The 15,349-nt window shown below is 41.5% G+C and overlaps 2 protein-coding genes across 3 annotated transcripts in view; both read left to right on the forward strand.

Annotated features, from left to right (window-relative positions):
• The window catches only part of LOC142369859 (enoyl-CoA hydratase EchA19), a 50,504-nt gene extending 41,489 nt beyond the window's left edge, over nt 1–9,015 (forward strand). The window contains exon 9 of one of the 2 annotated variants that reach the window (XR_012767724.1): nt 8,933–9,015. The gene's annotated coding sequence lies outside the window, so the exon portion shown is untranslated. The remainder of the gene's footprint in view (nt 1–8,932) is intronic. The other variant, XM_075452264.1, reaches the window with a different exon arrangement.
• Nucleotides 1–15,349, forward strand: part of bmp6 (bone morphogenetic protein 6) — a 47,793-nt gene that overhangs the window by 19,306 nt on the left and 13,138 nt on the right. The window contains exons 2-4 of the mRNA XM_075452259.1: nt 8,933–9,125; nt 14,364–14,512; nt 14,733–14,930. Coding sequence (XP_075308374.1) covers nt 8,933–9,125; nt 14,364–14,512; nt 14,733–14,930 — 540 coding nt within the window. The remainder of the gene's footprint in view (nt 1–8,932; nt 9,126–14,363; nt 14,513–14,732; nt 14,931–15,349) is intronic.

The raw sequence follows: 15,349 nt of genomic DNA on the forward strand, positions 1-15,349 counted from the left end.
GAGAGAATGCCTCACGCCTGTTAGCTCTGTTCACTTGAGTTGATCAGAATTATCCTGTAACACCGACTGGTCAGTAAGGTTAATGTTCATTCATGTCTGAATGAAAGATGACGAACATTAATGGAAAAGTGACCAATGTGTGACTGGATGCCATAACTTTTATATAATGACAAAGCTGTTAATGTTATGGATCTCGTGTGTGAAAAGGACTTTATTATTCTGAATAGTTTCCCTCTTAAGTAGCTTTCGTGTACCAAACCCTTGAGTTATATTTTGAAGATTCATACAAAGTGATATCCTCATATCTCAGTTACAGCCTGATTTAAACTCTGATGAATCAGAGTGAAAAATCTGGTTGTGTGACACCATGATTTCTTGTGTCGTGTGAACCCCCTATGACATAAAAAAAAACAGATCCCATGAGAAGCGTAGTGTGAAGAGTTTAATGGTCTGACAACACTGACAATCTTGCAGTTTGAACTTGGCCAAACATTCATCTATGAAACCAATTCATAACCTTGCAGGCTGTTAGACTAATGTGTGCTTGACCCACTAAGCAACAAACACATGTCTTAGGCGTTCTTAGCTGTCCGTCAGGAACACACAACATCAATCAGAAAAACGGTAATGTGCTAAAATCTTTCCACTGATTTCTGCTGGACACACGGTGTGGAGCTGTTGGAATCTGCAAAGCTGTTGTTCTCTGTTTGCTAATGGGGCTTGACAGTCTGCAAATGGGCTAGTCTCACTGCCTCATATCCTCGCTATGGACGGATGCTGCTGCCTGGCCCTGACTTCTCATACCAATGACATCCGCGACTGCGCGTGTATGTGTGGTGGGAATGCAAGTGTGAGACTTTTCTTCTTCTTTTTCTCATCTATGTTTTTGTGCGACTGGGACGCTTTCATCCACACCTGCGGCCAACGATCCCGCAAACGTGTGAGCCCTTTTTAAAAAAAGTCTCAAGGTGTGTGGGGGTGCGCATGCGTTTGTGTGCTTACATGCATTGGACATACACTCTCGCCTTTGCCAGTTGCCATTAGTTGATCCTGTGTCTCTCAGTGTGTCAGCTTTGATCCAGGGTCAGGGGAGAAGATCACAGGATAATTCTCATAAGACACACACACGCTCGCTCACAGCTGATGATGACTTCCAGCAGACCTCCAGCCCCTTCATCCATACCTCCACCCCAGGAGCTGCACTGCCAGCTGACTGACTACAAAGAGCTTCTCTGCAGACGGTAGAAAAAACTCCCGGTGGCAGCACCGCAGCAGCAGTGCATGCACTGAATGCTGCTTTGCAAAGATCAAGAGCTGTCTCGATGTTTTATCTTTACAAACTGCATCAGTGCCAAAGGTTAAAGAGTTTAAGTCAAAAAAATAAAAATTCTGGCTTTGGTCTCTTCAGAAAGACTTGTGTTTACACCATAAAGTTTTCCACTTAATGAGGCGTTTTCTTTTATGATTGAAATGGCGGCGATAGCCAAAGAGTTTTGATCGTGTCAGCTGAAAAGTTTGCCAGAGAAGGTCAATCTGACAAGCCAAACCATTAATTAGATGGGACATAGGAGGAATTAACAATGAAAGGAGGACATGGACATATCTGACCTCTTCTCAGAAACCATCAAGTCTGAGAGCAAAACCAGACAGATTATGGGCTGTAATTACATAAACACAGATTCCTCTCATAACTCGGACATCCAGAGAATTTTTTTTATTGTTTTATCTGTCCGCAAAGCCTTTTTAGCAGTGCTGACAGGTTCTTCGTTTGCAGAAACGTAATTGAAGGGTGTTTGTGAAAATGTCTGATTTATCTCTTTTTTTTCTCATTTGATTCCCCTCATTTGATTTAATTGCATCTCTTCAGTTTCTTTCTTATAGTCAGTTATGTGTAATAGGAAACGGTAAATCAAGGAATCTGTTGGAAAAACAGAGCAACAATCTCTGTTTTCCGTGTGTCGACCGTGTCGGCCGCCACAGACTGAAACTGCCCACAAAGATCGGTTGTTGAGCGCACATTGGAATCTTTATTGTTCTGTGGATAAACAGTCGGCCGTGCGTATTTGTTCAAGAAAGTCAGTGATTCTTTTCTGTAATAGGATTGTAATCACTGTATCTCTTATTAGACAGACGAAAAAAACACCAAGTGTGCTTTTGTTGGGGTTTGAAGGGGTTTTCCTTTAAAATGAAAGCCTACAATATATCCAGAAGCAGTGAAACCCAATGGTCTGCTATGACCCCGGCTAATGTCGGGTAACTTGGGAAATGAAGGAAAATTCAACATTTATTGAGTACAAAACAGTTGTGGCTGAAGTCATGTCTCTTCTTGCTAAACTGTATCATGGCAGAAAACCTGAGATGAAATGTGTTGCAGAAGTGTTTTACACGCCTACAAGTGTAGAGGGATTTATAAGTAACTGTTTAAATTGGCAGCACCAAATCTCTTCATTTTTCATCAGACTGGTACTTAGTAAAGTCTTACTGACAGATTAAATAAAAGCACCCTTAGGACTCTGTTAATTGGGTCTCAGATGCTTTCTCCTCTCTGATCTATATTGCAGCACAGTGCAAAACTAAAACAGGGAAACATTTTTGCATGAAGCTAAATTCAGAATATGTAGCTTTGATAATAAAACCAAATCTTAAGTCCAATAAGACTGTGAAAAAGTCCCAAGTTGGTCCGTAATAGTCCTTCGAGTTGAGGTGAATAGATCACCCCTCTAAAGAAACAAAAAGTAATGTCTTCTGTCATTTTTGTAAGAAAGCGGTGCACGCTTTAATGCTCCCTGCAGTTAAAGTGAGGAAGGAGAGGGGTTTTGTTGGTAGTTTTACTCTGTGGCTTTAAGATATGTGCAAGGAAGCGGCGGTAGTTGTTAAGCAGCTGTCCCTCTGAGGGATTGGCTGAGCACCATTAGGAATGAACTGAAGCGCTGACCACTGACCACAGACAAGTCTGCTCATCAAACAGCGCAGGGCCTCGTGTGGATGGTCCTGTGTTTCTCCTCCATTCTGAACAACAGTTAGTCTCCTTCTAGTTCATTTCCACTTCTTTGTTATGTTTAATTGGTCCATGATCCAGGGCTTTTTTCTCCTCTCCACAGACTTAATCCAACTCTGGGCTGTTTTCCCTCACTTTTCCATCAGTTATTTGCTTGGTTTTGATTGTCTCAACCTAAGAATGTCCATGTTGCTCCAAATCTCAGTATTTTAGGGTGGCTGACAGATTTATCCTGCTGCTGATCAGCTGTGACTCACAGTTCCACAAGTCTAATCCCAAAATACCAACGATGAGAAAGTAAAGATTAGTGAAAACCCTGGAAAAGTATAAACAGGTGCTTTCTTTTAAATCTTTGCAAATGTTAGGAAATCATTTCAATTTTGATTATATTTAATGAGCCTTTTTGAACAATCGCTATTTTCAAAAACAAGGTTCTAAACCTTTTTACTACAATATTGTCTCTTAGACACATGCAAATACTGACTATTTGAATTTATGCTTTGAATACAACCATATGGATACACGTGAAAACAGAAGATGGCCAGAATGAGAAACGTTTGAAGTGGTGTGTGCACACACGCACGTGTGTGTGTGTGTGTGTGTGTGTGTGGGTTGCTATAATACCTACAACAGCAGCAGAGCAGACAGCAGAGCCAGATGTTGCGCAGGTGGAAACGAGAGAACAGCTCCTGTCAAAGTGTCCAAGTGAATCTGCACATCCTCCAACTCACTCTCTTTCTGTCAGACTCTCTCTCTCTGCTCCTCTTTTCTTCGCAGCCCAGACAGTCTCTTTCCTCTTCTTCCTCCATGTTTGTCCCTTTGCTTCTCTATAGTCCTCTCTGTGACTTTGTCTTTCCGTGTCTGGTTTTGCCATTTAAAGCATCTCTTGTTTTATTTAAGCAATTGTCAACCTGATTCTCTTTATCCTTCTCTTTCTCTACCTGCCTATTCTTTTATTTTTCCCTCCAAACTGTACTTTTATGTTGTTTTTCTCTGCCTATTTCACTGTTTAGTCATCATTGAAACCTCTTGGACCTCCTCTACTTTCTCTCTCTTCCTTCTCTTTCAGTTTCTGTTTCACCGAGCAGATTAGATCACCCGCCATGTTAAGGTCAATCATCACAAAACTTCCCTAGAACAGTCAGGTTTTACGGTTGATCTGGCTGCCAGTGTGTGTGTCCAAGGTGGTGAGACTGAGAGAGAAAATAGCTAACCGTTTCACCTAACATAACTCAGTCATTATGTTGGTTTTTCTGTATTTTTATACACTTCAGTGCAACACAGACTGAACCCATAAAGTACACAGCATGATTATACTCTTTCCTGCAGCGTTCATCAAGTGTTGCTTGTGCCAAATCAACAATATAATCACTCTTCTCCCATCTTTGGAATCACTTTGAATGAATTCCTCATTGGATCATCCAAATCTAAATCCCTTCTCCCTTTTGTGTGATCCTGTCTCAAAGCTCACGTCACGGTGGATTAGCACAGAGGTAATGCTCCCTGTATGCATTGTGTGAAGACTTCCTTTTGATTTTCAATGCAAAAGCCCTGTGGATTTCAATCGAATTTCAAGCTGAGAAGGTGGAGAAGCAGCTGGAATGCTACTTAGCGGCTAACACCGCGGCTCCCAGGCTGCATCGCAGAGGGTTGCGGTGGTAAAAGCTGCCATAATGTGAGACTGCAGCTGTCTCCATATTTCATAGATTTAATTGTTTGTCTTCACCTGGATGCGGCTCAGAATGACTCCCCTCTCTGACATTAACCAAATGATTGATTGATGAACAGGCTGGTGAGTTGTTGAGTGAGCAAAGGAGTGCCTGGAGATTTTGCTTGGATGTGTGGAAAATAAAAAGTTCAAAGAAATGTGTTCTGTAGATTTAATTAAAGCCTAATGAAATCAGTGCAAACATTTTTCATCTGAGGGAAAACAGTTTTCTCCTTGAATGGAATCCTTCTGTTTTTACCCTCACTGTAAATTTTGTTGAAGGTGCCTGGAAATTCAAAGTAGAAGTTGCCAACTCACCGTTTGTTAGCACTCTTGCGTCTTACATAAAGGATCATGTCTATAATAAATAACTCCCAGTTTATGTCCATGTAAAACTTGCACTTTAACTTGGGAGGTAGATGCATTATCACATGATTCAGAAAACTCCCAGTCAAGAGAAAATGCGCCTTGCCAAGATCCAAGCTTGCCAAGATCCAACATCCTATGCTGGCAGCTTTTTGGGCCTTTTTTTTTTCTTTAGGTGTGACAACGATCAAAAGCAGCATCTCCTATTCCTATTCAGACTGGCTCTGCTTGTAGCTTTTCATTTATCTGATTGGCCTAAAGGAAAGGTTTGAGTTTTCTGTGGCATGGTTGTGTGAAGCACTTATGAGCAGTTAATACCTAATCTGCAGTGTCATCAGTCAGGAATTCTCACCAAGCTGGAGCTACTGAGAGCAGGCACACAAGAAGAGCAGATTTTCACCATCTAAAACAACTCAACCTCCCCCCAAATTTTATACCGGATATAGTAAACGCTTCATTGTAGACTTTTCTTACAACGCACCACTGTTGCAACAAACCGTTGTTTACTTTGTCACTGTTTTTCTCAACCGAACGTCTATGTTGCTCCACATCACTGCATGCTGTGCACATGCCCAGCGTTTCCTGCTTCCTCCCTGTTTCTCCAAAAAGAAATTTCTCTGACTACTGCAGGTAAGGTACTAACTACTCATAAGGTTCTTAGTTTGCAAAGCCCAACCCCACTTAAAAAACCATAAACTATCCCTTTAAGGTCAGTTGTGTCTGTAATAGACAGATTTTTCATCCAATAACCTACTAAGTATGTCTGCCTTTTTCCTAATCAGGACTTCCCAGATGTTTTTGGGTTGTTTTTTTTATGATTTTGTAACAAACCATCTGAGGCATCAGGTTAACTTAATATCCTGGCTATGTTTAAAAGTAGCTTCAGAATCTTGGAAAATTTTCAATAGCAGCCTTCAAATGAAATCCTAAATCAAAGATTGTGGGAACTTTTCCCAGCTGCTCACAAACCTTTGCCCGCAGTTCAGTGAATAAATGAAATACGTTCATAATATGTTCGTCACCTGATGTTAACAAGGCTTGCAAATTTTGAGTGAAATGATGTTTGCCCGGTTTGTTAGTTGTTTGTACGTGTGTCGTTATTTTTTTCTGCCATTCACAACAATCCCAACAAATATGTGATCCACATAAACTCCTCCTGACCTTCTCAATAGTCTACAGTTTATCAAAGAGTGTTCTGGCCAGAAAGTCACTAGATTGTTAGATGGGGAATATATGATTTCAGTCTGTTTGTTCTCAAGCCCAGGGGTGTACAGCGGGTGTTGAAAAGTCATTTAGAGTACCGTGACCTCTGTATTAGGCCTCCACACATGGACACACAAGCTCTGCTGATCTGTCTACCCGTCAACACGAGAACAGCCCTGTTATCACACACAGTTACTGCAACGTGTGTGTGTGTGTGTGTGTGTGTGTGTGGGCAGTTTGTGAAATAATATGATGAAATGATTACTGTCACATCTGATAGAAATCTCAGTGACACTGATGTGAATAACATCTCGATCTCAATTGGTGGTTTCCTTTGCTTCAATGGAAAGTGTTTTTAGTACAGAGGCAGACTTTTCTCAGACATAAACTGAGATACTTCAGTGATTATTATCTGTTTTCACCCAATCGAAGCAACTCTTTAGCTTGTTAGGAGAAATTCAGAATGACATGCATTCCCTCCCTGAGCCCTCTTCTCAGTTTGTTACTTCAGTTCTGCGCCTGTGGGAGTTGGAGATGTCGTTGGGGGAGTTTTGATCTTCCTGGGTGTGGGTGCAAGGTGGGGCTGCCACTTCTAGGAGTCTGATTGGTTCCAGTGTTCTCACATCGACACAGTTTTCTCCTCTGCTATGACTCTGGGAATAAAATATGTCATTGGTCCATTTAGGGTGGGTCCAAAAATAATAAAATTACCAAGCCTGGCTCAGACACAATTCAAAATTTTTTCATGCTTCGATTTGAAGATTTTGGCTGTAAATTTGTCCAAAATTAAGTGTGTTTGACTGAAGTAGAACTGTGGCTTTTACACTATCAAATCAGAAATGTGTCTTCATATAGACCAAAGACTGTCAGCTGTCTGCATGTGAAAGGGAATATTCGAATCAGAGGCTGTATCTAAAAGAACACGTTGGATATATACGAAAATTAAACTTAACACATTCTTTTTAGTCTTTGTGCTAAGCTAACTAGCTTCTGGCTGTAGCTGGATATTTACACAGCACATTGGCATAATAATCGTTTCATACATCTCTCACCAAGAAAGCAAAGACAATCTTGCTTCACAAAAATTTGGGTTGCTGCGTAAAATGTCAAGAAAATCAACATTAATCCTATCCCAATACATGCATACATTAAAAAACAAATTTCCTTGCTCCAAAATCTGATGTGTTTCCTCGTATTCTCTCATTTTCTTTTGATTCGCATTGCACATCTCATGCTTTGTGGTTGTTTGTCTTTTTGTGTGTGTGTGTGTGTGTGTGTGTGTTTGAATGGGGCTGTGAGTTTATTTCCCCAAATGTCACACTACAGTAATGGTGGACATCTGTTTGGTCTCACTCCAGGAGAAAAACTAAGGTGATAGAATTCTTCTAGCCTGGAAAACCAGCGCCAACTGCTGGACGGCAAAATGTTTTGCCTGCGGTTGGGTCTGGCTTCGAACCACTTTTCATTTTGAAAATACTGCCCTGAATCTGGCAGATGGCAACTAAACCAATCACAACGCAGAGATGTGTTTTGAATCAACGCGGGCGGGGCAGAGGGTCAGAGCGTTGGCCTATAGGCACAGACACGGTTTGAAAGACAACGGGTTGTGCTCATCAACAATGTTCCGTTGTATCCATTCATCGGAGCCAGACTAAATTAGACATCCAATCCATTTAGGCTGGTTTATCAGGCTAGAATTCTTCTGGTGTGTTGGAATTTATTCACGTTTTTAGCTGAATCAGCCGTGTGTTTTCGGCTTAACACTTTTGGGCGTTTTTGTACACAACCCTCTGCATGCATGCAACACACCCCTTTTTGTTCACATCCGCTTCTTACTCTGTGTGTCTGTCAACTCTACAGGCCCCTTACTGTGGGAGAGAAACCTCCAGCTGAGACAGGAACCAATTCCCCAGAGCGCACATTATCATTATGGTGCACATTGCTCTTAAAAACATAGAGGGGGATGGCATTTGTTGGTTTTTGTCATTTCTTGCTGTCAGAAGTGGTCACTGTACGTCTTTAAGCTTGCTGCTGCTGAAAAAAAAAAATCAAAGGTTTTTGCTTCAACTGATGATAACAGGGATTTATTTTGGGAAAGTGAAAGCCACAAAACCTATTAGACTATATGTGTAAATCACATGCTTTCCATGCTTGAAAGGCTTCTGTGGTTGACATCAGTGCAGTGTCTGTGAAAAAGATATCCGCTCGTCATTCACTACTGTATATTTACATCAGAATCCTGTTTGTAAATATAGTTTGGTCCTACTTGTGGAGGATGGATCGTGAATTTGAGTAAAAAGACTTCATGTGGGGGTGGTCGGTGGTGTAGTGGATTAAGCAGACACCCCATGTACAGAGGCTACAGTCCTCGCTGCAGCTTGCCCCGGTTCGAGCATCGGACGGCCCTTTGCTGCATGTCTTTCCCCCTCTCTCTGCCCCCTGCTTCCTGTCTCACTTCAACTGTCCTGTCAATTAAAAGCATGAAAAGCCCCAAAAAATATTTTAAAAAAAAGAAAGAAAAAAAAGACTTCATATGAAAACACAGTCATTTAGATGCTCATTAACAAATATGCTCTAGCACAAATGCAATCGAACCGCGATGAACATCAGTTGCCAGTATTTCACTCTCCCCGTATTTGTGTGTTTCCATCCCACAGTGGAGTACGACAGGGAGCTCTCCCCACACCGGCGTCACCACAAGGAGTTTAAGTTCAACCTCTCGCAGATCCCAGAGGGCGAGGCCATCACCGCAGCCGAGTTTCGCCTCTACAAGGAGTGTGTGAGCCGAGCTTTCCGCAACGAAACCTTCCTGCTTAAAGTCTACCAGGTGGTCAAGGAGCATCCTGACAGGTAGCAGATAAAAGTGCACACACTTGTTGGTTCTCTGATATCACTAACCAGTTATTGCTTACAGCCTGATTCCCGCTTATATTGAGTTCAACCTACCATAAAAACCACATTCTTGCATTGATCTACTGTTGTTTATGAGCCAAAGATTTCATGATTTAGCCCTCTCATCGAATGGGTATATTAAAATGTTTATGATCATTCAGTCAGTTGATTTTGATTTGGATCTTGGAGATGTTTCCTCCAAGAAGTAGACGTCTTCAAGATCCAACAAGGAGTCCAGTTGCTCTTATTAAAGTTCTGAGGATTACCATTACCTGGATGACTGAGAATCTACATCAAAATCCATTTTACAAGTTGCTGCTTTACATCAAACATAAAAAAAACATAAGGAATTGTCAAAATTTCTAAAGAAAACACGAGTTATAGCAATTGTGGCCTCATACTGTACCTTTAGACGGCCAATATTTAAAAGTATTTTAAGCAAACGGTACAAAAAAGAAAGTTCATAATATGTGTCAGACTGTTATCCTATTGTTGGGGTGTGGAAAGGAGCTGCATTTAGTTCTCAATGCGAATAAACAATATCAACACAAAATTACATGTAACAGCAAGCGTGCTGCGTGAACCTTTTTCAAAAAGAAAAAGATTGAGATGTCTCCCTGCGTAATGCTATGGAACTTTTATAATGTTGAATCATGCAAAATCTTTCTTACAGAAACAGCACAGTTTCAAAATCCCGCTGTCCCCTAAATGAGCACACTTAATACGCGCCAGACATTTGCATTAAGTTTGCAGTGGTGGATAAACACAGCAAGATTTCCGAATCATAATTGTGTTATTATGAAGCTCACCCTGAGCAAAGTTTTTCCATAAAAAATGTGTTGATGTGCGAAGAACTGTCCCAATGGATTCATGTTAGATTTAGTGTTCAAGCAACAAAAACACCAAATCTGTAACACCTAATGCCAAATGCTTTCAGACTGCAGTTCCAGGCTGAACTCTTAGATTGATAAAGAGCATCAGTTATACAATATGTTGGCTTAGTCATTTTTCCTGTGTGCCAAAAGGTTCATATTAAGACCTACTTATCTGCTGCATTCCTTTATCCCTACAATGGCTGGTTTGCACACTAAAGGATGGAGTTTTTTGGAGATATTTGGAGATTAAAGGGCATATAGCTCCCATTTCTGCATTATTGTAGGCCAGGTTTTGTACCTTGAAGAAAAGTACACCCTGCAACGCTCACTATAAGGTAGAGAAAAACACTGAAGCTGTAACGGCTTTGATTTTACATTCGTATAATCATTCTCTTCTGAAAGCGCCCGTTGAGGAATCGAATAATGAATTACATGGAAAAAAATACAATTTAGCGGTTATTGGCTGTAAAATCTGTGCCGTTTTTTCCCACTTTCGCCTTTGCGAAACTGTACTTTTCTCATCACTCAATCAACGGGAAGTCTATTAACTTTCCCGTGCCCCTCTTTCTCATAAAAAAAAAACCTGACTCCTGTTTTGACTCCAAGCTGTAATGATAGAGCACTTAATTAGCTTGACACCCTTTGTGCCTCTCGTTTGATTGGAGCGGTTTCTCTAACAGCAGGCAAGGAATGCGAGAGATCACAATGCCAAAAATGTCGCAGGCCTGACATGAGAAAAGACAGGCTGCTGCAAAGGCTGACCATTACACCTCAGCAGCAATTTTCCAGCTATTATACTGTATCTACAGTATTGTGCAAAAGTATTTAGCCACCCCTTACCTCCTTGTTTTAAGCCTCAAAGGAGCCAGACTTTCCTGTAATCCTTTTAAGTGGTCTTGAGCAATAGTTTGTTTGTGAAGACTTTTAAACCTAACATAGAAATCATTCAAGCAATAAAAAATGCACCTAAACTAAGGTATGAACCAAATGCCAAATATAACATGAGAGATATTATCCAGTGTTTTTGCACTATGAAGGTTGTCTCAGCATGGTGTACAGAGTGTCCTTAAGAACATTTAGGGACTGGTCAAGTGGAGGACAAAAGAATGAGTGATAGGCCTTAAAAGAATCGACCTACAGCAGATGGACGGTATCTGAAAGGGATGTCCTTAACAAATAGGAGGAAAAAAATCCTGACACGGGACCTGAGAGATGCACCTGGCCCTTCAGTTGATCCATCCACTGTCTCATCAGAAATGGTTTCCGTGGAAGGGCTGTCAAGAAGCCATTCTTAAGGAAATGAAACAGGGAAAGAAGGCTGAGGTATGCCAAATGACACAAGAACTGGACTGAAAATCAGTGTCAACGGGTCTTATGGAGGGATGAATCCTCGCCAGAGCCCGGACCTCAACATTATTGAAGCAGTGTGGGATCATGTTGAGAGTGAACAGAAGAAAAGGCAGCCAACATTCAAAGAAGAGCTTTGGGATGTCCTTCAAGAAGCCTGGAGAACTATTCCCGAGGACTACTTAAAGAGATTACAAGAAAGCGGGTTCAGACTGTGTTGCAGAATAAAGGTGGTCAGACCAAATTTTACCGTTCAAGCTCATTAGAATTGTACAAACTATGTTTTTGCCTTATATACTGTTTGTCCATTAGTTCCCTTTTCATACTGAGGTGTATTTCAGCTCTGCTCTGATTGCATATTTTGTTTATTTAGGTTTACAAGTATTTAGATCTAGTTTTAATGAAGAATAGAAGACGCAGTAATTAACTTTTGCATCCTTTCCCTCAACATATTGATTTTAAAATCTTACAGATAGGCATTTTCAATTTCTAAACATGACCATAACGATCAGGCCAGCTGCGAGAAAACTCTCCCACCGTCACTGACAAGCCTTATAAAGTTGGTTTATTGTACCAAAAAACTAGTTTGACTCTTGACCTTATTATTCCGGTCCATTTCAGCAGTCAGTCAATAAGACGTTTTACCGTATCCTCTCAGGTGGCTCTATAATGGACTCCTTTTTCACACAGAGCTCTTATGACGATGAGGCAGAAACATCGGCATGCTGGCTCAACTTTGACAAATGCACTAACCTTGCGAGGCCGTGCAGTACGTGTATGTGTGTGTGTGTGTGTGCATGTAGGAAAACGGGGTGTAGGTTTTTTCTCGCACAGAAGCCGTCTCGAACACTCTCATTAATGACCAATAAAGAAAGGCTACAGAGGCATGACTGCAGGGGCATTCTGCGAACACCTGGATGATTGCGTGGCTTTGAAGTTGGTTCTGGAGGAGGGTCCGACGGGCCCGCCGTTGTGTTATTACGACTGTAATGTGACAGCGGGAGGACGGGCCCTCTTATCACCCAAACACTGCCTTTTCCTTACATCTCTTCTGCTCTCTACTCATTAAATAGTCACACTCTCCTCCTCCCCCTGTCCCGTTTGACACATTCTTTCAGTTTTCAAGCTTGACTCATTCACACAAAATATTGTAAATGATATTAACATACATGGAGCTTTGTGCCAAACTTTCACTTCCTTCCTCAGAGAGGTATACTTTCAGGTCAGGCCTACAGTGAAGTAAAATAGAGTGGATCCCAGCGTTTTCTGCTAAGTGCAGCTATCCATCTTCCTGTCATTTTGTGACACAATACTGTTAGCCCAATACAAACCGAGAGCTTCTGCGTTTCCTCTGGTTTCCTAAACAGGCACACTTATCATATCGGTTGTCCTGAGAGCTCGATGGCTGTCTATTTCACTTGTGTATTTAACAGCTGTTGATAAAACAAAGCACTGTGCAATGTGCAAAACGATGTAAAGCAATCGGTCTTATTTGAAACAGACTAGGATGATTATTCATGTGAGGTGCGTTTTCTGTTCTTTGGGCAGTTTGTTGGCAAAGAACGGCACGTCATTTATTAGCTTGTTGATTTTTAACCTCAAATGACAGCATGGAAAACCAGATGTACAAGATAATTTAAAGGAGTTAGACGGCATCATTTCCAGCGAGCATTAAGGTGCGTAACCTCATAATATCGGGTCATTTGTTTCCTGGCTGGATTCCAGGTGAAAGCTCAGAGTCCTTACAAACACCCAAGTATGAGGGTTCATCAACAGTTTGGGAAAATGGGAATTATTTTTATTTTAGTTACTGCAATACTGTTTGTTTTCCCACTCTTTGTTATTTTAAATCTCATATTCTGAATTTTTCTAAGGATTCATTGATAAAACAAGCAGAGTGATTTCAATGGTTTTTGGGCCAGACTGAGCTTGATGCTGCTGGAGTCAACATATTTGGTGCCCAACTGAACACACACTTAAACATACATAAAGCTGCCACAAAGCCATTACAACCAACAAAGCTTGCTCAGATGAAATCATATGGAATCTTGATCAAATTAGTTGAAAGGAAGTTTAAAAATATATTCAAAGTACGTATAAATTTGCCGTAGGATAGCAGATCCCCAAATGTTAAGCTTGGGTTAACAATTACGAGTTATGTAGTGATCGGTGTTCACCTCAAGCTGCAACCTTCTAGCAACTACCTGGCAACATAACAACTGACATACGTGTCAGAATCTGGCACATGTTAGCAGTTAGATTTTAAGATTCAAATAAAATGTACGTATTATATATGTATTAGTGGTCAGAAAAAAAGGAAGGGTCAGACAGACACTCAGAAGCGGTATGTGAAAAACTGTAGTACACCCCATCATTTAATAGCTTATTGAACCACCTTCAGCAGATAAAAGTTAAAGTAATTGTTTTCTGTCTGATTCCATTTCACATCATTCTCAGTCATTCTCTTTAGACTAGCAGCTGTGCTTAGGATCATCGTCCTGTGGTATGTCCCAGTTTCAGCTAAACTTCAGCTGGCTGACAGATGGCCTCACATTTCACTACGGAATACTCTGGTATACAAAGGAGTCCGTGGTGGACTCAACGACTTCAAGGTGTCCAGGTCCTGTGGCTGCAAAACAAGCCCACATCATCACTCCTCCACCACTGTGCTTGATAGTTGGCATGAGCCGTCTGTGCTGATACGCTGTGTTTGGTTTGCACCAAACACGGTGCTGTGCATTATGACCAAACATCTCCTCTTTGGTCTCATCTGTACCAGAAGTCTTGTGGTGTGTTTGGACGCAACTTTTTGCAAATCTAAGTCTTACTGTCATGTTCTGTTTAGTTTTTGTTAAATAAATAATGACATGGTGTAATTTTGTCATATGATGTTGTTCATCTGAAATTGCAGTTAGTTAGTTACTGTTTGACCAAACTTATCTATTTTTTTTTTCCTGTTGCCTTGTTGCAACAGAGAAGCAGATCTGTTCCTGCTGGAGTCTCGCAGGCTGTGGGCTGCTGAGGAAGGCTGGCTGGAGTTTGACATCACTGCTACCAGCAACTTGTGGGTGATGAGTCCGGTGCACAACCTGGGTCTGCAGGTCAGCATGGAGACCAGCAGCGGTAAAGGATTTAATTACTCTGAAGTCTTTTAGTTTGCACACATTGCACACAATTTTACAGCATAAATCCGTAGATGAATTTAAATTTTAGTCTCTACCCTTCCGAGAAAATACCTATAACCAACAATAACGCACTTTAGCCCACTTGCTCAAACCAACCAAACCGTACTGGGAATATTCCTCGTTGTGTGTTTGTTGAATATTGTCTTTTTTCCGAGCAGGGCAGAGCATCAGCTATAAGGAGGCGGGCCTTGTAGGACGTGACGGTGCGCTAGAGAAGCAGCCGTTCATGGTTGCATTCTTTAAAGTCAGTGAAGTGCATGTCCGCTCCACCCGTTCCACGGGTGGAAAGCGCCGGCAGCAGAACCGCAACCGATCCACGCAGCCGCAAGAGGGATCCAGAGGGCCGAGCCCAGCAGGTCAGTCCACATGAACACTAAACCTTAAGTGACCTCATCTCACGGTGCAGTCACACACAGAACTGACCTCAGCGTAACCTGATTACATCCACAACCTGTTGAGATCGGTGGATGTGCAACATGTGTTTTAAGTCTGTCTGAAGTAGTTCACTTTGAAAGACTTGATGAATTGGACTTGACTTTTGCCGGATCTCTCTCTAATCAGCCTCCATTAGACAGAAATTGTAGCTCAGGGATGCTGTCCAAAATGTGATTTTACAGCAGCTTCTCCCGTGTGGAATATGAGAAGTATACGATCCAAAAGCCTGCATCTTGATCGGGGTTTTTCAGTGCAATGTATACAATGTGTAATTTACAAAGGGGTTTTTCTGTGGACCTCTCCACACAGGTTGGAGGGATTTGGACATAAGTTTAAACTA

Source organism: Odontesthes bonariensis, chromosome 20 (assembly GCF_027942865.1).
Source record: "Odontesthes bonariensis isolate fOdoBon6 chromosome 20, fOdoBon6.hap1, whole genome shotgun sequence".
Classification (NCBI taxonomy): domain Eukaryota; kingdom Metazoa; phylum Chordata; class Actinopteri; order Atheriniformes; family Atherinopsidae; genus Odontesthes; species Odontesthes bonariensis.